The 22,296-nt window shown below is 43.4% G+C and overlaps 1 protein-coding gene across 5 annotated transcripts; it reads right to left on the bottom strand.

Annotated features, from left to right (window-relative positions):
- Positions 1–8,761: 8,761 nt before the first annotated feature.
- On the bottom strand, positions 8,762–20,508 carry LOC133124728 (solute carrier family 12 member 8-like). 5 transcript variants are annotated; one of them, XM_061236165.1, is made up of 14 exons: positions 20,076–20,508; positions 18,802–18,950; positions 18,080–18,226; positions 16,212–16,403; positions 15,597–15,828; positions 14,971–15,084; positions 14,160–14,247; positions 13,587–13,674; positions 13,192–13,338; positions 11,602–12,298; positions 11,209–11,306; positions 10,928–11,045; positions 9,519–9,579; positions 8,762–8,957 (listed from the first exon to the last, which is right to left on the bottom strand). In XM_061236165.1, the coding sequence occupies exons 2-14, from the start codon at positions 18,931–18,933 to the stop codon at positions 8,792–8,794; spliced, it is 2,280 nt and encodes a 759-aa protein (XP_061092149.1). In that variant the 5' UTR covers positions 18,934–18,950; positions 20,076–20,508; the 3' UTR covers positions 8,762–8,791. The 5 variants fall into 5 exon arrangements, with proteins under 5 accessions (XP_061092149.1, XP_061092148.1, XP_061092150.1 ...); XM_061236164.1 differs by lacking the exon at positions 20,076–20,508 and adding an exon at positions 19,601–19,770; XM_061236166.1 differs by lacking the exon at positions 20,076–20,508 and adding an exon at positions 19,451–19,577.
- Between the last annotated feature and the right edge of the window lie 1,788 nt (positions 20,509–22,296).

Below are 22,296 nucleotides of genomic sequence, written 5' to 3' on the forward strand. Positions count from 1 at the left end.
GTGATCTCATCTGATGTGATCATGTGTAGAGGGATGGAATCAGCCCCCCTTAAGGCACAATTGATGAGCTTTTCCAGGATTTATGAGGAGCAGGTAAGTGTACTGAGTAGAAACCGCCTGTGCTCATGGGGCAGCTGTGCTAACCTGCTTTAAAAAAAAAAAAAAAAAGATTTTTCCCTTTTTCTCCCAATTTGGAAGCCAATTGTACCCTCCTCTAATTCAATTCGAGTTAGTGTTGGATACACTGTCTAAGAGGAAGAGCAACACGCCTTCTTCAAGACGTCTCATTTCTCTAATTGTATCCGTGGTTCCAAGGTGCTTATTGTATGGCTAACCCTGCCAAGGCCCTCCCTCTGGAGCAGCAAGCCAATTAATGCTGCTCCACGTGAGCCAGCCAAACTTGACTTTTGGCAGGACCGGGAATCAAACCCCGGTCCCTGGTGTACAACTGCAGCGAACTGCAACCGCAAGTCTGCAGCATCTTAGCCTGCTGCGCCACCACGGCCCCTTTAGCCTGCTGTTAATAAGACCTGGAGAGGCTGAAACTGCTGCCGATTGGGAGCGTCATCTCTGTTTGCGGACGTCATCTCTATCTCCTTGTCCTCAACGCGTGAAATGTTAAAACAGCCGTGGCACTGTTTGCCCCCCCCTGGAGGGCACAATAATTGTTAGCTGTTTTTTCTTTTTTTTTTCCAGGAAATACTTTTCTCGGGAGCGCTTCTTCTCAGGAAACGGGAGCGCTGATCCCATCGTAGACCTGGGAACGAACATCGGACCGCTGATCCCATCGGAGACCTGCGAATGAACATCGGAGCGCTGATCCCATCGAGACCTGGGAATGAACATCGGAGCGCTGATCCCATCGTAGACCTGGGAATGAACATCGGACCGCAGCAGCTGTGTCCTGGGCTTTAGTAACCACATATATTATCCTCAGCAGCAGCAAACAAAACAGTCATAATAACTGGTTCAAGATGTTTTCAAGATGTCAAACACAAAACAAGGGAACATAATACTCTTTTTCCTGTAAAAACGTTGCTCGAGTAAGAAGCAGTACCTATTAGAAACTCCAGAAGTACACCGACAGACCCCTTCAGTTCCCCTCAAGCTACTGTCCCATAAAGCAAAGTTCTGACTTCGGCAAAGCACGGTTTGCTTGCATCAGATTCCGTCATCGTAGGACTATTAAACTTATGACCCAGAACAGTAACTGACTGGAATAGTGCCTCGGCAAGGGCTCAAAAGTGCCGTCTAGCCTATTCGTCTAGATCTGAGGCCCTGTCCCGGGACGGAGAGCTGATGCTGTAGTGCCCAACCACCCTGCCCCCACTCAACTTCCCTCTCAGGAGATAATCATGGCCGGGAGGAACGTCGTAGACGTCAGACAGAGCGCTGAAGCGGCCGAATGAGGACGTCCTGTCAGCGCCTGGGAAGGAGGGAAGCTCGCCGAAATCCCAAAACTCACTGAGCGGCACCACCCAACGCCTGCCGCTACGATGAGGATCGCTTCAGCTGGCACGAGAGACGCAGACTCCTAGCAGAGACGAGACGGTCAAAGTATTTTTCCCTGCCGTGATTTCATCATTCAAAGTAATCACTCCGCAAAGCCCTTCAGAATTTTTTTATCCCAGTTCAAATCAGGGAGAGCAGTATGGAGGAGAAAAGTGGCAAAATGGGGGTAACGCAGGGTTGCTCAGTCCAGTTCTTGGAGATCCGTCATCCTGTAGGTTTTAATTACATTATTCATTTTTTGTTAGGGGGGCGGCACGGATGGTGCAGAAGGTAGCACTGCTGCCTCACAGCAAAGAGGTCCTGGGTTCGAATCCCGGTCGGCCGGGCCCTCTCTGTGTGGAGTTTGCATGTTCTCCCCGTGTTCGCGTGGGTTTCCTCCGGGTACTCCGGTTTCCTCCCACAGTCCACAGACATGCAGGTTATTCTGATTGGAGAGTCTAAATTGCCCGTGAGTATGAGTGTGTGAGTGAATGGTGTGTGTGCCCTGCGATGGACTGGCGACCTGTCCAGGGTGTATTCCTGCCTTTCACCAAATGTATGCTGGGATAGGCTCCCGCCCCCCTGTGTGAGCGGGTTAAGATAATGGATGGATGGATTTTTTGTTAGGGTTGGAGTGAAAACCTACAGGACGGTAGATCTCCAGGAACAAGGTTTGGCAGCCCTGGGTTACAAAAAAAAACAAAACTTCACCACACAGACTTTAGCCTCCTCCTCACACACAGAACAGCAACAGCGACACCTAGTGGACACATTTATACTTCACTGCTCTCACAAGGAAATTGTGCTGGAATGCTGTGGAGCGCAGGACCGAATTTTCCCAAGTGACTGTACGCCACCTTGTGTCCAAACCGGGATAATGTACTTCTTAGGGTAAAAAAAACTAAACGCCAGGGAGGAGCGAGCGGAGCAATGCATTGGTGACAGGGCTCCATTGGTGTTCCATTGTATTAAAATGTAATATTTTAACACTTCTGGACCAAAACAGTCATTTTTTTCATAAACTACTACGACACATAATTCAATCTATTGTTTAAAAACATTTACCGTTTAGGCGTTATTTGGTTGTTAAATTAGCTTGGGTTTTTACATTGAAGTCCAATTAATGGGGGGGAAAAAACTCTTTTGCACTCAGCGGCCATACGGGTGCTTCACTACCTGGGCAGTCTCACCTCCTGCTGTTCTTCTATGAACCATACTAACAACGCCCCTCGCGAATGTGCAGAAATGTTTGGTGCGAAATCCTCGGGTGATAGGGGGAGTTTACAACCAGCGTCGACGTCACAGTTCAGTATACCCTGTGGCGTGATATCCGTTACCTGCGATCGTCACGGTTCGGATTTGTTGACCCAGCTATCTTGGACCTCGGTTAACTGAGAGATAATTTGGTGATACAGCCCCCTTTCCCAGGCTTCCAGTTACTTCCAATAACCGACTAGTATTCAGACAGTATTGAAATTAAACGAAAGTGAAAGTGCATGGGGAACAGACTGCGGTGCACAAGAACTCGCTTAACTATTAAAAGATCATTTTAATCCTAAGAAAATACATCTCACTATTGGCGTTAATTGGAAGAGCTAAGTAAAATAGTCATGCAAAACGAGGAAGGATGCCGGCAATCCTCACGAGGTAAGTTATGATGGCACACAGGTTAATGACCTATAGGTATGTCGTGTAGTTCATGTTTACAGTTTATGTTTGTAGAAATGACAGCCTAATTTCCTTTTTGCAATGGTTTTATTTCTGTTTTAGAACAGCCGAGTTCTTACTGAACCCATGTTACGATTTAATCCAACAACGTAGGGCTACATAAATCACTGGCAGAAGGGAAACTGTGCAGAAATTGTTGCACACTGTAAAAGAAGTGCGTAGGCTACATATAACTACAATGATCTACAGTCGAAAAGTTAAAAGTTCGTGTCACGTCCATCACAAAATGCGGAAAATAAACAAAACTGAAAAAATTCAAATTATGAAGGGTGAATTATTAATTTGGAGAATGGTTCATTGTCAGTAGTTGAAAGTATTTTGAGGAGAACATGGTGTGCATATATTTCCTGACGCCTATTGCATCACACATTAATGGGACAAGGCCCTCGCTCAGGATAGAGAGGAATAAGCGGTCGATATAGTATATTTCAAAAAGTTAACATGTTGACATGTTATATACACTGTAACAAAATGAGTTATTTAACTTTAAACGCTGTACTGTCCGTGGAAGCGCGTTCGCTAGTTTAGGCTATAGGCCTAAATATATAGGCCTATATAGCCAACTGCTAAAGTTGATCATAAGCCCTATTGCTACAACAGCTGGTTAAGTTAGTTACATAGGCTATTATTTACGATTATTTGGATTTCGGCTTTCGGCATCTGGCAACGCGTTTTAATAACGTAGGCCTACAGTATGAGTAACGTTAGTCTATACTTTCATGTGAATTATGTTGGTCAGCTTGTTCGTGACATAAACATGCATTTTCAGTGTACGTCATGTTTCCCCTGGTTATGGTTATGCATTTGTTGTACGTCGCTCTGGATAAGTACATCTGCCGATGGCGTGTAACACAAACGCCTGCATGGGGTAATACGAAAAGCTCCATATCAGTCATGTGGGACTGTGGCGTGCAAATGGACCAGTTTACATGTTTCATTTGTCTGTCTATTTTACGTGCATTACGCTCGTTTGTAACGTGCAGTGTTTCAAATATTGTAACGTGCGGCCAACCATACATCCGGAACTCCTTGTACGCCAGCCAGCCACAACCGGCAAGCTGGGAGCTGGTCTGAACTGGTCTGTCAGCTACCAAAATGTAGCTTGAGCTGTTTTTTTCATTTTTTTTCAGCAGGGATAGTTTTATGTCATGAAAAGGCTGGCATACAGTCAGGTCCATAAATATTGGGACATCGACACAATTCTCCTCTTTTTTGGATTTGAAATGAAACGAACAAGATATGCTTTAACTGCAGACTTTCAGCTTTAATTTGAGGGTATTTACATCCAAATCAGGTGAACGGTGTAGGAATTACAACAGTTTGTATATGTGCCTCCCACTTTTCAAGGGACCAAAAGTATCTGCTCATATTCAGCCAAATGCTTCAGAACTCATTGGACGGCGCTTCATAGTGCAGATGGACAATGACCTGAAGCATACTGCGAAAGCAACCAAATAGTTTTTTAAGGCAAAGAAGTGCAATTTTATGCAATGGCCTAGTCAATCACCTGACCTGAATCCGATTGAACATGCATTTCACTTGCTGAAGACAAAACTGAAGAACAAGCAGGAACTGAAGACAGTTGCAGTAGAGGCCTGGGAGAGCATCACCAGGGATGAAACCCAGCGTCTGGTGATGTCTATGCGTTCCAGACTTCAGGCTGTAATTGACTGCAAAGGATTTGCAACCAAGTATTAAAGTTTGATTTATGATTGTTAGTTTGTCCCATTACTTTTGGTCCCTTAAAAAGTGGGAGGCACATATACAAACTGTTGTAATTCCTACACCGTTCACCTGATTTGGATGTAAATACCCTCAAATTAAAGCTGAAAGTCTGCAGTTAAAGCACATCTTGCTCGTTTCATTTCAAATCCATTGTGGTGGTGTATGAAGCCAAAAAGCTGAGAATTGTGTCGATGTCCCAATATGTATGGACCTGACTGTATATAATTCATATGACTAGCGATTAACGTTACTTGCTGGTGACAATATATACTAGTGAATAAGCCAGTGCTTCTACTGGCAATATTGTCGTGGAACTTTAATTAGTTCCCTTTCTTTGCGTTGTGTATATTTAACAAAGATCACACTTAAAATTAATGCTGTTGGTTTATTTACGTATACGGAAGCAAACCACATCTGTAGAAAGATGATGGTAATACTCCCAGAACAGGAAGTCTCCCAGACAGATATAGGAGTAAAAAGGGGGAGGAGTCTACAAGGGAAGTGGTATTGTGATCCAGCGACACCTGTAGGTCAGGAGGCACACAGCATGACATGAAAAGTTCTCCTGCAGTATCAACTGTTAACGGCATCAAACCGACATTATCTATTTTTAGCGTTACTGTAAAGCATTGTCAGTCATTAAATAAATAATAAATGTGTGTGGCTATACCATGTTAACCTTTTAAAACTACAAACGCTTTATCAGTAAGTTAATCAGTCTGTCATTCCTGGCCAGTTTCACTTGTGGAGTGGGCAGCACATATAGCGTCAATTGGAAGTAGGGGTGTGAACGGTTAAGCGTTTAAACGTATTATTGCGGTTTATTACATTCTAAACTAGCAATCGACAAGCTAGAGTAATTCGTTACATTTCAGGGGGTTTAAAATGCAAACACCACCGGGAATTGAATGCTACAGCAAACCGATGATTTGTCACGTCCCTAATTGGAACAATATGGGGGCAGCAGAGCGAGACTGACGTGTCAAATAATGAGTGTTTGTGACGTTCGTGGGCGTGATGCGAGCCTCGCCGCTCCGAGGCCGACCGTGAACGTTTTTTTGCTCTCTTTTGCAGCGAGTCGCCGAAGTCAACTGGATTCGCCAACACCTGATCAGGAAGAAAAACAGGGGCGGAGCGAGAAGTCGGAAAGAGCGAGTCACCCTAAAACACTGGCGGACAAAGTACGGAGATTATCGGGCGACTTACGGAAGAAGGTACAGGAGAGGCCCGGAGAAGAGATGACGGATGTGAAGTGGTACATGAAGCCGGGATTGACAGTTCTAGGGGCAGCGTTCGGAGCCATTGTAGGGGCTTTGCTGGGTGAAGCTGGGGTGGTTGGGGGACTCTTCCTAGGGGCTGCAGTGGGAATCAAACTGGGAGCTGGAATTGGAGCAGCAGAGAGACCCAAAGAGAACAGCGAAAGAAAGAGAAGACGCAGTATCGAAGAGCCAGATCGCAATTTTTAATTAGACTCATTGAAAAATTGTGCCGGCTGTTGGGAAATTAATCTGCAGTAATTTAAGTGGTTTTAACACATGGACTAGGATGTCTCAGTGGCGCAGCCTGTAGAGCACTGACCGCATGCTCATTGCGAGCCGCGACGTCGGCGGTTCGAATCCGACCGTCTGACATTTGTCGCATGTCTTTCCCTCTCTCTTGCTCCCATTCTTCCTGTCTCTCTATACTATACTGTCCAATAAAGCTGAAAAAATATCTTAAAAAAAAAAAACACACTGGACTAATGGGAAACAGCTGAGATGCCAACTGTCCACTTACTTTTGGGCATAGCCCCTGAAATGGAGGGACTGCGTATAAAAAGGGATGTAATTCCAGTATGGAAGTGAATACCCGGAAATCAGTGACAGTTTGCACATCTCATAGTCATTTTGTTCATTTAAAACTCTCTTTGCCCTGGAAACCGATCTTTGTGGACTCCCTCTCTCCACTGTCCCATTTTCGAAGGATATGAACAAAACTCCTTCAACGTTTACTTACAGTAAATAGTTATGTTTGTTTAGATTTTTACTTTGATCCAATGTTGCCTGTTACATTTTATTTAGTGTCTCGAGGCAAACCGCAATGCCAGGTTCGTGTTTTTACAGGCTACTTGTACTTGAACTTGAAACTTTAAATGGGCTGACCACGTATGAGATCTGTAATTGACTATGGGAATATTTGTGGGTTCAGCAAAAAATAAGCTTACGATAGAGCCAACACAGGATGTTGACGCTGACGACGGCGAAGCCGAAAAGCTGATTTTCTTCACTCTCCCTTGTTCACTCCTTTGACGTGAAGCATAGGAGGGTGGAGTGAGAAATAATGGGACACACCGCCTCTCCACCTTAGTTGATGTGTGGTGAGCATTCTGGCTCAAAAAGGCTGCCGTTGAATGGTTGCCGTTGAACCATATTGTCCCCCTATTTCGATGTGATGCTTTAACTTGTGGAAGAACCTATGCACTTGTAAGTCGCTTTGGATTAAAAGCGTCTGCCAAATGACTAAAATGTAAATGTAAATATTGGTGATGGCGTTGTTTTCATTGGGACTACACATTCCCAACTATATTTCCGTTGGATGTGCCAAGAACACTAGGATTTAATTTTTTAGGTTTATTGATAATTAAAATATAAACTATTTGTGCAGCACATTAAAATACAAAAAGTGAAAATACAATGATATAATGATGTCCTCAACTCTATATCAGTAGACTGTGTACTGCAGGCTTCCCGCTAACAGAACAGATGTTACTGGACTACTGGAAGTGACAAAATGTGGTGCTGCATACCTGGCAACCGCCAGGTGTTTCTGTCACTTCACTTTGCAAAGCTAACGTTGCGTCCATCCGCAACCAGTCATAGAGGTAGCAGTTAGCATGTAGCCTGTAGATATTGCAGAATATTTTGTACACAGTGATGAAGTCGGTACAGTGTTAACTATGGATAAGAATTTGACAAAAATTGGAAATGAAATGTGAAATGAAAGCTATTGCAACGAGATCGGAAGCAAATTGTATTTGAAATTGAAAATAGTTTTGCCTGTAATTTGATTGCTTTTTGCACTTCATTATGTTCTTGCACATTTGCTTGTCTGTCCTTTTTGTATGTTTTTATGTTGTACATGAGATATATTTTAATACAAAAATAAATACAAAATATGTCCAGTATTGTGACAAATTATATTGAAAATAAAGTTTTATTAATTTAGAGCTTGTCTGTTTTTTCAAATGTTTGTGGGGCTGGTGGACACTTAGACTGAACATCATTATGGGACAAAAATAAATAATTGAAATAATAAATAATTGAAGAGTTCGCCAAAACATGTACGATTCATGGAGCTGTGAGATCCAGAATATATAATATATAACAACGATATCTCTCACCGCGATAAACGCTACTTCCGCTTTATTGCTTCGAGTAAATAATGAACAATTCCGACAACATCAAATCCCCCAATACGGTGGTTCAGGATCAGTTCATTTTGAATCCGCTTTACTCTCGACGTCAAATTCCTGTCAAAGATGAAGCAGCGTGGAAGAACAGAAAATTCCTATTCACTATTGACAGGTTCTTAGTGAGAAGGACTTTTCATCCAGAGATTGGAAAAATATCTAGCAATATCTATCCTGATTATTAAAGGCATTTGAGAATTATAGCGTGTGTGGATGTATAGCATTTTGCTATAGTGTATTATAAAATAAAATAAAAGATGTAGCCTATTGAATTAATTGGTTACAGAAATTAAAGTAATCGAAAATATGTTCACATCTTGCCTTCCCCGTCCACGCACAGTACAAAGAACGATGGTGCCGTTTAGCGACGGGCACGGTGGAATTCCTAAAAAGTGTCGACTACTGAAGTCTGTCGGAAAGTTCATGGGCACTAATGAAGGATGACTGGTGGTATCTGTCACGCGAGGCAAAGTCTGCATTCTCTTCAGTCAGTTGTCGGGTCTCCATGCCAACAGCCAGAAATGAGGGCGTGAGCACGATCTGGTCCTGGAGTGTCGGTTCCTTCCTGAAAATAAAAACGGAAATCTGTCACTCTTTTCAAACCACCAAAGAAAAACTTTGAGGGTGGGACTTATGGTTTATATGTATGACCATTGTTGTGTACTGAAAACATTGGCATTTTACAGTTTACTGGTTGAAGTTGTTGTTTTGTTATTTGACTGGGTACCGACGACCATTTTGTTGTACACTTTATGAAATGCACAGTGAATATCAAAACACAGACATCTGTCACTGTTTTCAAACCACCTATGAAAAACTTTGAGGGTGGGACTTACGGTTTACACATTTGAAAATCCTTGTGCACTGAACGTTTTTAGCATTTTACAGATTTATTTTTGTGTTTTTTATAATTTTTCATTAGACATACATTGCAGTTATGTTGTACACATTATGTAACTGAAAATCTAACCACCAATGAGGATTGTCACTTGGAGGCCGGGACTGATATATGTATATATCATTCGATTAGCCGGGGCCATTTTGTTCTACGCACGATACTGTGAATTGACTGGAGAAGTCCATTTGCCATTTTGTCAGCCTTGATTCACACAGGCCGTGAACACACCTGCCCACTTTCTTCAGGGAGGACCGTACCCATCTGAAGAAACTGAACCGAGCGGCGGCCCCTTTGAACAAAACAAACAGTGTGTGAGCAAAACAAACAGTGCATTAATAAAACAAACACAAACCGTGAAGATGTTCCCTTTAAAAATGTGCTGTGCTGTGTTGGATGTTTCAAGCACACTGGGTGTTCACTTTCTGCATGCTTGTTCCTTCAAACAACAACAACAACAACAACAATAATAATAATAATAATAGTAATAATAAAGATTTCTCTGGATTAAGTTTGCTACTGCTTAGCACATTTAGTTCAGAATTTAATATTAAATAGGATAGATCTATGCAAAGTCCACAACTTAATATATCTGTTCTTTAGTGGACATCAACCCTGCTAACAAAAAGGATGTTCTGGAAGGATTGAGTAAACTGGTATAGGCCAGGGGGATATATCACTAAACAGGATTCCTGCAGTTTTGGAAGGGTTCCAGGTTTTACTCTGAACCTATCCCTCTAACTCAGTAGTCCTGCTTAGCAATATATAACCAGGCCTGCTCAACAGAGTAGAATTACTTTGTTATCTGAACTGAGTAAAACCTGGACCTTGTCCAAATCTGGAACATGGTGTTTAAAAAAAAAAAAGAAGAATTTTTTAATAAAAACTTCTGGGTTTTACTTTGTGCAGTTATCCGGCTAACTCAGTTATCCATCTTTGTGGAACAGGCCCCTGGGGTGACCAGCTCCAGTCCTGGAGGGCCACGGTTTCTTGCGATTTTTGTTGCATGTCTGCACTTTTAAGCTACTAACTGGCTAAACTGAACATGATACGGCTGTGATAAATGTCTCACATTAAACAGAAAATAATCTTGCTTGTTTTAAAACGGTTGGGATTTGGGCCGGATGAATCACAGAGTGAACACAGAAGTGACAGTGATAACTGCACTGCATGGCCCTGTGGTCAGAGCTTAATGCTTTTCTGTGTTGTGTAATCCAAAGATAAGCTCTGTGCGTCACCCTATACCAGGGATCACCAAATCACGACCCTCAAGAGCTGCCGGCTTTCCACACTCCCTGTACTTGGGAGTCAGGTGCGAAGACAGTCTGGCCAATCGGTAGCACTAACTGTTCAGCTCATTACCAGAGAGACAAGAAAACAAGGGTCGAACTCGGATTCGAGGTCCAGCTTTTACGATGGCTGCCCCACACCCTCATCAGGAACCATGCCTGAGAGCTGAGTTTATATTGTTCATGTCATACACAGACTTGCAGAGTAGAGAGTGCATTTCTCTGAATTGAAAATCCATAGTTTCCTTGCTGTAATCGGTACAGGATTTTCATAGTCAGGTCAAATTATTGACAAATTCATCTTTACATAACTTACAAATGAAATGGCAAAATTCAGAAGTCTGTATTCACCTATTGGGAGTCCAGGGCTTGCTTGTCCAATATAGAGGAAGAGGAGAATGGCCATTACAATATTGATGCAGGCATAGACCCACTGAATAATAAACATTATCATTATGGAACAGAATGCCTGAAAAAAAAGAAGAAAAATGTCAGTAATATATTTATTTATAATAATTAGAATAATTAATTAGAATTAAAGTTTTTAGGCAGTTGGAATACTCACTGAGAAAAAGAAGATAATTTAACTTAAGGGGTATTAATACCTGTCATTTTACTGTTAACCAACTTACGCCAATAAGTGCAATCCAGTGGTTGCAGAATATGGAGTAAATTGACTCGGGCATTAACTGAATTTCTGACCCCTGTGGTTTTGGTTTGGGGGCAGATTCTGTTGAAGAAATGTCATACTTGTATGTGAAGTTTGTCATATATATTACTACAAATACAGCATTTGCTTAAATTACTGTTAAAGAACAGTTAATAGCAACTATTAACTATTAAAACTATTAACCAAAATTTTGTTTGTATAACCAAAGACAGTTAGGCAGGAGAACAAAATGCTACAGGTCATTCCTGAATAGCAGTCAAATGCCGGAATTTACACATTATAAAGTCTAAAGAAAAAGACAGGTGAATAGAACTAGAGCCTTTACAAAATCAACAGGAACAGCACTTGTGCTCACCTGAAGGCTCCAGCACGGACTCTGGTGTATAGTTTAGGTCCGGGGAGGTTGGACTTCCACATGTTGGACTTCCATGTCTTCCACATTTTTCGCCCCGTTGAGAAGCTTTAGACGAAGCCTCTTCCGACAGGCCACCTTCAGGCCGAGCTCCATCGTGGTTACAGATTCCCCCAACGCTCGTCAACGTCCTCCGGGCGCCTAAACTCTCGCCCCGTTCCGCATCCGAGGGCCCATCGGACCAAATCCCGAAGCTGTCCTCCAGCGTTCGCTTTGGCGGGGCCCTCGATCCCCTCCTCGCCCCCCGCTGGGCGACAGCGGAGGCCTTCCACGTCTCCCCCGTCACGGGGCCTTGCGGCTGAAGTATCCGGTCCAGGTCCCGGGTGAACTCCAGCAGGGTCCCGTTGCGTTGGTTCGTCGCGACCGCGCCGGTTCCGTACCCGGAGTGGTCGACGTCGACGAGCGGCCTACTGGCGCCGTGGGTCGGGGGTTCCTTCGAGGTTGGAGGCCTTTGCTCCCGAGCCTGAAGGTCGTAGGTCATGGTCACGCAGAAGTAGGAGTAGTCGATGATGCTGTAGGTCAGCATGAAGTTGATGGTGACGATGGGGGCCAGGACGTTGACCTGCCCGATGAAGACGAAGGCCATGGTAATCAGGCTGGTGAGACAAATGGCCGCCACGGGAGTCTTATTGGGACCTCTCTGTCAAAACAGAGTTACAACAGGGAGCATTAATTACGTTACACTAGAGGCATTTGACAGACGCTCTTGTCCAGAGCGACGTACAACAAAGTGCATACCCATAACTAGGGACAAGTGCACTGAAAGACCCTAAGGGGATGTACAGTTTCAAGTGCTAAGAATTCAACAATACCATGATAAAGGCTTGGGCCTTGTAGATTCAGCTGACAAAGGATTATATCTATAAAATAGTTTTTATACAACACAACGCAAAAGAATGATATACACTTATGTCGGAACAAGAATAAAACAGCAGTAGTAATAGAACCATTCTTGTGAGCACAGGTCTAGTAATATGGAGACATTACTTTAAAAAAAAGTTTTGTTCAAAGGTCTTCTGCACCTATGGTAGCCGTCTAATGTGTTTCCAGAACATGTCTTACTTTTACTGTGTAGGCCCAATTTCCCCCCGAAAATATTTAAAATCCAGAATAATTTCTGGTCATGAATAATAATTTATAGCTCAAAATGCAATTGCCCAGACCGTATCTGAACATGACTGACAACAGGGTTTCCCAATCCTGAATCTGGTAGGTGTTACAGTTGACTGAAGCCCTCTGGAACAGCAATGGGCAGTCTATCCCAGGATGCATTTGAAAGGTGGGACTGCCAGAAATATGACTTTAAGGTTTAAGATGTGATTGGAATGTTTGTAACTGTACATTGCAGCGCGATTGAAAGCAATGGAATTCCACAATGAGAATTTTAGGTAGAGAAAAAACAAAACAAAACAAAACAAAACAACAACAAAAACAAAAATCAAGAAATACAACCAATTCAAAGGGTTAAAGTAAACTTTGGAGGCCCTGCAAGCCAACGCCAGCTCTTCTCCAGTCAACTGTCCTTCCACTCACCCCATGTGCCAAAATGCCCAGGATGGGGATGACCCGCTCCTGGGCAATGCACTGGAGGATTCTGGGAGCCCCATACAGGCCACCCATGCACGACGCCAGAGAGGAGATGTAGAGACCCAGCAGGAAGAGGAAACCCACCAAGGAGACCTGGAAAACAAAGTGTACGACTCGCGATGACTTCCGCTCACGACATGCTCACCACTTCTCCGTCGACACTTCCAGCTGGTCGGCCGGTGGCCGGTCAAAGCCGGCGGTCGACTGGTGGACTTGCCGACTACGTTAGCGAGAAGTGTCGAAAAACGCAGCTTAAAGCGGAACGATCCAATATTTCAGGGAACACAAGCCGACACGCTAAAGATTTTTATTTTTTTGAACAGATGATGAACGGTGATGACCTTTTCTGCTATTAAGAAATCATATCGCAGAGCCTCCCTGGTGCAGATGGCTCCCAGCAGGAACACAAAGATAAGATACAGGAACCACCTGCAAAGGTAAAAAAAATAAAATAAATAATAATCATCAATCGCAGGGATTATTAAAAATAAGATCATTAGTGGGTGGTCTTGTCACCATGTAATGTGCATGTCAGGGCTGCCCCACCCTTTCCTGGAGGATCCACCATCCTTTTAGGTTCTCATTTCAACCCGAATTGAACACACCTAATTCCTCCAATTAGCAGATCAACAGTTGTGTTAAGAGGAATAAACATTGATATTGAACTCGTACAGAGTACATATGGTCCCCCCTGTACTCTTAGTTGAAATAATACACGGCAATATGTCCGGTGCTATTTGACAAAGTACATAATCGGAACTTAAGCAACTATGAAATATCACAATCTCTGCATCACACGTGCCTTTTCATTTTGCCTAGAGTAGATATGATCTGCCTACTGCGTAGCAAATTTCACAAGGAATAATGCATTGCATTAATGGAACAAGACTGCATTGTGTGGGAGAGGCACCTACGAGATGCCGAGAGCAGCCAGAGTTCCCAGGGGGACGCTGTGCTCCGGTCTCTGGAGGTCTGAGCTCATGTTGAAGCCTGCCATCACCCCTGCACAGCAGAACCACAAGAAGCATCAATTACATTACATCACATTACATTACATTACATCACATTACATTACATTACATTACATTAATGGCATTTGGCAGATGCTCTTATCCAGAGCGACGTACAGTTGATTAGACTAAGCAGGAGACAATCCTCCCCTGGAGCAATGCAGGGTTAAGGGCCTTGCTCAAGGGCCCCGCTCAAGGGCCCCACGGCTGTGCGCATGTTATTGTTGCTACACCAGGGATCGAACCACCGACCTTATGGGTCCCGGTCATGTACCTTAACCACTACACTACACTACCGTTTTCTTAACCGAAACGGTTAAAGCAGTCGCTGGTCGATCGATTCTTAAGCCAGTACACATGAGCGGAACCAGGAAGCACAAGAGAAACCGTTAAAACCGTTTGTGGTGAAGAATAAAAACGAAACAGTCTAGTAGTATAATGGGGTGAGAACTGAACTTTAAGCCTAAAGGTTGCAGGTGCAATTGCCAGGTAGGACACTGCGGTTGTACCCTTGAGCTAAAGGTACTTAACCTGAATTAGTCCAGTATACGTCCAGCTGTATAAATCAATACCAAATAAAAAAAGTGCTGCGTACATGTAAGTCGCTCTGGCTAAGATGCTAATCAATGGCAGTAATGAAATAAACCATTTAGTTTTGTTTTTTTAAATACAGGATGGATTATCAGCAGATAAAATTTTACCTGCGTGCGGTTACCTGTGGCAGCTGGAAAGAAGACTCCAAACACAGTGAAGAAAGTCTCTCCTGGTGTATAATCCGGCAGCGAGTTATTCTGAAGTAGCTCCTCCGAATACCCAACAAAGCCGTGCTCTGTAGACAGAAACATACGGATCAAAACCGGTCCGGGGGAAAGTAAAGCACACCATTTCAGAAACCGAAGATTTCCTTCACGGGGAGGGTGTGGTGGTATATCCAAATCAAGACCCATAAGAGCACGTGTGAAAACATACTCCATGATCACAATATGATCGCAAAAAATTAAATAGTAAATGGACTGCATTTATATAGCACTTTTATAGCTCCTTTACAATTAATGCACATCATTCGCACACACTCACACAGGCCGCCATGCAGGGCACCGACTAGCTCATTAGGCGCAATTAGGGGTTAGGCGTCTTGCTCAGGGATACTTTGACGCACCCAGGGTTGGCGCCAGAACACTCACCACACACCAGCTGAGGTGGAGAGAAGTAGGGATCGTTTATTGATTTGATTTTTTTTTCCCAATGAAATCATGCAATGATTCAGTGGCAGGTGGAAAGAGCCAGGTTGTCAATCACCGGGGAACCCCCCATACCCCCCACGCAGGTCGTGGACAGTACCTGGGTCCAGGTGGGAGAAGCTGCCCACGATGAAGTCGAGCGTGGACACGGCCAGGACAGCCAGCAGCAGCAGCTGTAGGCGGATGATCCACTTCACCCCGGCCAGGTTGATCCCCAGCAGAGCCAGCAGTACCCCCACAGAGATGGCCCGCACCGACCACGCCCCGCTGAAGCTCAGCACCTGGGAGATCGACTCGGCAAAGCCGGTGATGTACATGGCGCCTGCAACGCACTGAGGGGGGAAGTGCCTCATTATCCCAGCAACGGGACGCACCGATCCTCTCCCTGACCCCGGGACATCAACATAAGCCCTCTACCGTCATATCCCGACGAGGAACCATACCAGCAGTATGATACCCTATTAGTCTATCAGATGGCAGTATGATACCCTATTAGCCTATCGGATGGCAGTATGATACCCTATTAGCCAATCGGATTGGCAATATGATACCCTATTAGCCAACCGGATGGCAGTATGAAACCCTATTAGCCAACCGGAATGGCAGTATGAAACCCTATTAGCCAACCAGATGGCAGTATGAAACCCTATTAGCCAACCAGATGGCAGTATGAAACCCTGTTAGCCAACCAGATGGCAGTATGATACCCCCTTACCTGCCCAAACACGTAGAGGAGACCAACGGTGCCTCCCACCCGGCCGCCCAGGACCGTGGAGATCATGGAGTAGATGCCACCACCGCCAACACTGCACCGTTCGCACACCCCGATCCCCGACATCACCGTCACCAGGGCAACGAGCACCACCAGGGACACCAAGAGCATTCCCAGCAGCACGCCCGTGTTTCCCTGGCAACGCCAAGAGAGAAATGCGAAGCGCTTCATTGGACAAAAGTTTGGAATTTGGAATTAATTCTCTTTTTAGCCTTGTGCTCAGCGACGGCACAATCTGGACTGCATCTCAGTACATTATGTTAAAGGCCCCACATTCTGGAAAATGACATTTCCCTTGCTATGTGGATTATAAAAAGTAGTTGAAGGTGATATAAAGACACTGTGAGAGTATTGAAATACACAGTCCCCAAATGAATCCACACAATCCAGCCAGCCAGCCAATCAGAACAGTGGGTCGTTGCCGTCAATGAGCCTTAAAGACACAGTCACTAAAGCAGCCTGTTCTTGGTGAAGCTCATGAGAGACGCTGGAGAATGGACATGTAAAAACTGGATAGAGATTCTTTTTGGTGCTTAAAACCACACAAACATCTTATGGACATCAGACCTAAAATAAAACACTGGAAAACACAGTATGGGACCTTCAAATCGGAGGGTGATTATTCTCTAGAGCCGGGTTCCTTCTGAAAGGCACAACCCTACGTTTGCATAATTTTCCACGATGTTTTATTTTTGGGGGGATGAGATCGCATGGAAGCACCGGCACAGTAAAATGTTCAACTCCAGCACAGTCTGTACAAGACAAATAGGTACCATATGTAGTCTGTTAGAGTTGATTCAACATTGCACTGTTTTTACGGTTTAGGGTTCTGGCCACTAATATTACACTAAAAATATTTTTTAAATTGTTTTCCAGGCCAATTTTCACATTTTCCATGACTGCTCCATGACATTATATTAGTGGCATTTGGCAAACGCTCTTATCCAGAGCGACGTACAGTTGATTAGACTAAGCAGGAGACAATCCTCCCCTGGAGCAATGCAGGGTTAAGGGCCTTGCTCAAGGGCCCAACGGCTGTGCGGATCTTATTGCGGCTACACCGGGATTAGAACCACCGACCTTGTGGGTCGCAGTCATGTACCTTAACCACTACGCTACAGGCCACCCAAGGAATACTGCAGCAAAAGAAATTCCAGGTTTTCAAGCATGCATCGGAGCCCTGTTTTTTGCTCGCGTTTTGGGGGACAGACTTGTCTGCTTGTTATTGAACCAATGGTCAAATAAGATACTTCTTCTGACAAAGCATGACTTGACATGATGCTGAATAAAACTCATATTGCAGGAGACTAATCTCACAAATGGAAATGTCCAGATACTCTCGAGCAAACTAAATTCCCAGAAGGCCACAGGGTCTCAGGGTTTTTGTAGTTTCCTTTCAATCAGCAGCCAATCACTGTAAGCCCTTGAGAACAAAGTGTACAGATTATTTAGCCAATAAATAACTTAACCACTGGTGCCGAGAGGAACCTCAGAAATGATCAGACATCGTGGCCCTCCAGGACTGGAGTTTGATACCTGGGGCCTGTCCTACAAACCAGGATTATGGAGTTAGCTGGATAACTGCACAAAGCAAAACCCGGAACAGCTTTGTTTACTTCAGCCCATGTCACAGATTTCCGTGGCGTCCATATTTTATTTTATTTTATTTTATTTTATTTTATATTGCAGTCGTCCGGCTAACTCGCTAAGCCTGCTTTGTGGAACAAGCCTCTGTGCTCTCGAGAGACCATTGGGCGGGGGTCGTGACAAACGGCAACACAACGGTGAATTTGCATCGACAGGAAACCCACCACGAGCCAGCCAGTCCGCAGAAACAGGACCACGCCAAAAATGTTGATCATGCAGGTGGTGAAGACCCCATCCCAGGTCCCAAAGAGGACAGGTTCCCAAACAAAGAGGTTCACCTTCCACCAGGGGTAGGCCTGGCTCTGGGATCCCTGCAGAGCCACAACAGGCATTTTACCGTCCCGCCCCCGGTATCCATTATTACATTTATTTGGCTGACACTTTTATCCAAAGCGACTTACAGTTGATAAGACGGAACAATGTGGGGTTAAGGGCCTTGCTAAACGGCCCATCAGCTGTGTAGGTCTTGATCGGGGCTTGAAACACCAACCTTCCAAGTCCCCGTCATATACCATAGCCAATAGGCTAACGGTTACCCAATGTACTTTTAGAACACCCCCAAGATGATAAATATTGAATGAAGCCTCCAGGTGTCATAGCAACGAGACCTGGGTCAAATACGCAATTATTTTGGAATCAAATACTTTTCTGTGGTCGATTGATGTTGCCTGGTGCAATTCGGCTTTGCACTTTCTGAGGGTTTATCAACTATTACAATACACCCGATAAGCTCAGTAAGGCTTAGAAAAGTACTTGAATCCAGAACAATACGTATTTAACCAAGGTCTGATCGCAACTGGTCGACAAAATCGCTATTGGCTTCGGATCCGTAGACTCATTAGTGGCCAGCACTGTTCTAAGACCCGCAGGAGAACAAGAACCTGACCTGCACATCCTCATGGAAAAGCTCCTGAACGCTTCCACTGCGGCTGCCACTGGCCAGGGAAGTCAGAAGGATGACGTTGTTCTCCGGTTCGGTTCGGCCAGACTGCGTCCAGCTGTACGACGGTGCCTCCATAGATTTTGCCGCAGTTGCTGAAATGCATGGCGTCAATCAACGCTTCTCAAACGTCCTGCGTGCCTCAGGGTCTTCCTCTGAATTAATCTACTCTATATAATTCAAATTGTTTTCGGTTTTACAATTAGGCCTACTGTGATTTCTAATTAGCCATGCATGCTATATGCCGTAATGATCGCACTTGCGAATAATTATTTTACTATTCTAAGTGTTCTCGTTGTCAAAACTGTGGTATTGCTACGTCTTGATCAGTTTATCTGATTATTCTACAAGGGTTCGCGTTTTTGTGTGATCACCCAAACATTTCAAACTTTACTTTCCTCTAGGGGTTTCAGCGCACCCTGGTTATGATTTGCACTTTATTGTCCGTCGATCTGGATAAGAGCGTATGCAAATGACTGTAATGTAATAACCATTAAATTCAACTATCATAACAAGTCAGAATACAATATCAACCCATGTAAATAAAGCATTCATCAATCACAAATATGTATCAAACGTTTAGGCTACTTCTTACGTCTTATTTTTGTCGTCAATCCGACTTATGTTTGTAACCTCGACAGACAGTAACCATATAGATAGAAAAAAGTGACGTAGACCTATAACATCTGTAGGCTACAGCTCAGTAAGAAAACCGTGGATATTAAATAAAACGGCGAACTCTTACCTTTGCAGGAAAACCAATGAAATACTGCCGGATGTTGGCAGGTGCAACCAATGTGAGGAACTATTACATTAACGGACATACGGCTATATCGGAATGGAAAAAGAAAATAAATAGCTACAGCTCCATGTGACAAAACAGTATTTGTCTTTACACTAAGCTTTGTGCTAGTGTTGTAGGTATACATCACACTATTCTCAAGGGCAAGTGGAATTTATTCTTTAAATAAATTGCAGGAAGGCAAGAGAGTAGCAAACGGCGGTCCGGAACGTCATTGAAATACCTTCCCTCGAGCTCTAGCTATTGCTAATGGAATCCTTTGAATGAATAAAACCGTTAATGATTAGACTAGTGAAACAGGCATATTATGTGGGCTTGTGAGAACAATAATCACAATTAAGTACAAATAGGACTTTTTTTAAAGTTTTTAAAGTTTTAATTACTGAAAGGATGGGGGAGACGCATACACGAAGCCTACCTTAACTTAATGAAAATCCATTCTTCTTGGAAATGTAAAGAAAATATATATTTTAAGTAGCTGCGGTTATAGGTCAATACGATGATTACTAAACAGCTTGTAAATTGCATGCAGTTAACTTTGGGCACAAGTTTTTATGCTACGTGTTCCAGTGAAACGTCATTAAGTAAATGTTTGTTTCCACCAATGTCCTTTAAGGTGTGTTTCAAGCGTTTCTGGACCGAACAGCCAAACAGTTTGTTTGTTTTGGCCATTTTCCATACAAATGGAGTTGTAAGCGACTTTCCAGGGCACATTTCGGTAGTCAAAGTTCCAGCTTGTTCAGTTTAAGTTGTTCTTTTTTAAACTTAGTTTTAACGTAGGCTACTTCCGAATCAGAGCATGCAACATAGCATATCGACAGAGGAACTGAACGAAATCAGAGCGAAGTAGGTTTTTGGTTTGTTTCCAAGGTAATGTTGGATCAGTTGCAGTCTGCTCAGCTGCAGTTTAAACGCCTAGATGTAGAGCTGCAATAAAACCGGAACAGTGCATCCTTATGTCACGGATTGAGATGGTTGTTCCAGTTGGTATGCAGTTCTAACGGCTGAGCATTCTGCAGCTGACCCCGGAGGTTTCATGGATCCGACAAAACTAAAATTCTAACACGGATAAAGGACGTGTAAAGAGTTATGGTGAGGAGGTGGACATACATATCAGAGCGACACAAACCTTATTGTTATCCAAGGCGTAATATATGAACAACATTTCTAGACTGAAAGGAGTTTTTTTAAATTTTTTTATTTATTACAAATCTTACTTTTGATTGTGGTCCTAGAAACACATGATTGTCATGTTTTTTAACATTATTATTTGATCTATTTCCGACAATTTACTTCGTAAACCACCGTTTACGTTAGACATACCGTGATTCTGTTTCATCACACGCAATGTTATGCGTCTGAATTTTACCTGCCAACGTGAAACAGTAATGTCGCTTTCTCTGAGCAAGCGACGGGCCTACACTACAACCAATGTACTTTTCTTTCGTCACAAACCAGTTAAAGATAACAAAATGTCAGAACCACCCGAATTGTGCGTCTTCGCTAATTACTGATGGGAGTTGTGTTGTGTCCCTCTCTGATTGACGAAGTTGTGACCCCGTAGCGTTGTTACCACTAGAGGGAGTCGAAGAACATCGAATAGCCTTGTGTATTTAGACATCATTGTTTATTGCCGTACATAGTGACGTAGGATCAATGTTTTTTTAATTTTATTTTATAATCCTGCTTGCGTGTGTGCTCAATTATAATATACGAGTATGATCAGAATTATGAATGTTTCTCACTAATACGACCAGCTACCAACCACGAAAGGTGAAGGTGACAGGAACGTTCATACTGTTATATAAATTATGGAAGGAGGCTCTGTTTACCGGCCAACCTTATGTATTTACAAAGGGCAAGCCATCACCCTATAACATATGGAGATCGTGCAACATCCGCTCTATTGACACAGAGCAAACAGACATGTAGAAATACATACTTTCTGTTTTACAGCACTTAAAGGTGGTATGGGTGCTGGTCTTAATCTGAACGTTTCCCCTTTCCTTAAGTGTATCATTCTAGTACTCTGTGGATGTGTATGCAATTGTCTGTGACATCTGACAGTTGAATACATTCAATGTAGTTGTTAAAGGAGAACAAAGGTTACCAGAAAAAAGCCCTGCCACCGCTGGTAAAATCCTAATTTGCCTTTCCCACTTACACTCACAAAGCACTTTATTAGGAACATTTTTAACTTTATTACACCTACTTATTCATGATGTTTTCTAATTAGCCAATCGTGTGGCAGCAGTGCAATGCATACAATCATGTAGCTACGGGTCAAGTGCTTCAGTTAATGTTCACATCAACCGTCAGGATGGGGAAAAAATGTAATCTAAGTCACTTTGACCGTGGAATGATTATGTAACCCCTATATTAAATATTAAGAATGCAGAAGCCAGCTTGTAGTAGAAATTTATTCCAGGGAGGATGTATATACCTACAATTGCACACAGCATACAGTTTTCTTTGCAAATGTGAAAAGGAAACTTACACAATGATACAGCATAAAATAAAAATGATAATAACAAAATCTTATTTTGTTAGACCTAACATAATAAAAAAAATTTTTTGCTGCAGCTTGTTAACAACCTCTGAATGTGTTGATCGGAATTCCCAAAATTAAACTGTCTAGA

Source organism: Conger conger, chromosome 3 (genome assembly GCF_963514075.1).
Source record: "Conger conger chromosome 3, fConCon1.1, whole genome shotgun sequence".
NCBI classification, from domain to species: domain Eukaryota; kingdom Metazoa; phylum Chordata; class Actinopteri; order Anguilliformes; family Congridae; genus Conger; species Conger conger.

Excerpts from the sequence above, each read along its gene's own strand:
- LOC133124728 (XM_061236164.1), bottom strand. The coding sequence starts at position 19,679 with ATGTCCGTTAATGTAATAGTTCCTCACATTGGTTGCACCTGCCAACAT. Across the intron at positions 18,227-18,801 it reads TTTTCCATGAGGATGTGCAG|GGATCCCAGAGCCAGGCCTA; the intron begins GTCAGGTTCTTG and ends GTGGCTCTGCAG. Across the intron at positions 9,580-10,927 it reads AAGCCCTGGACTCCCAATAG|GGGCCGCCGCTCGGTTCAGT; the intron begins GTGAATACAGAC and ends TTTTGTTCAAAG.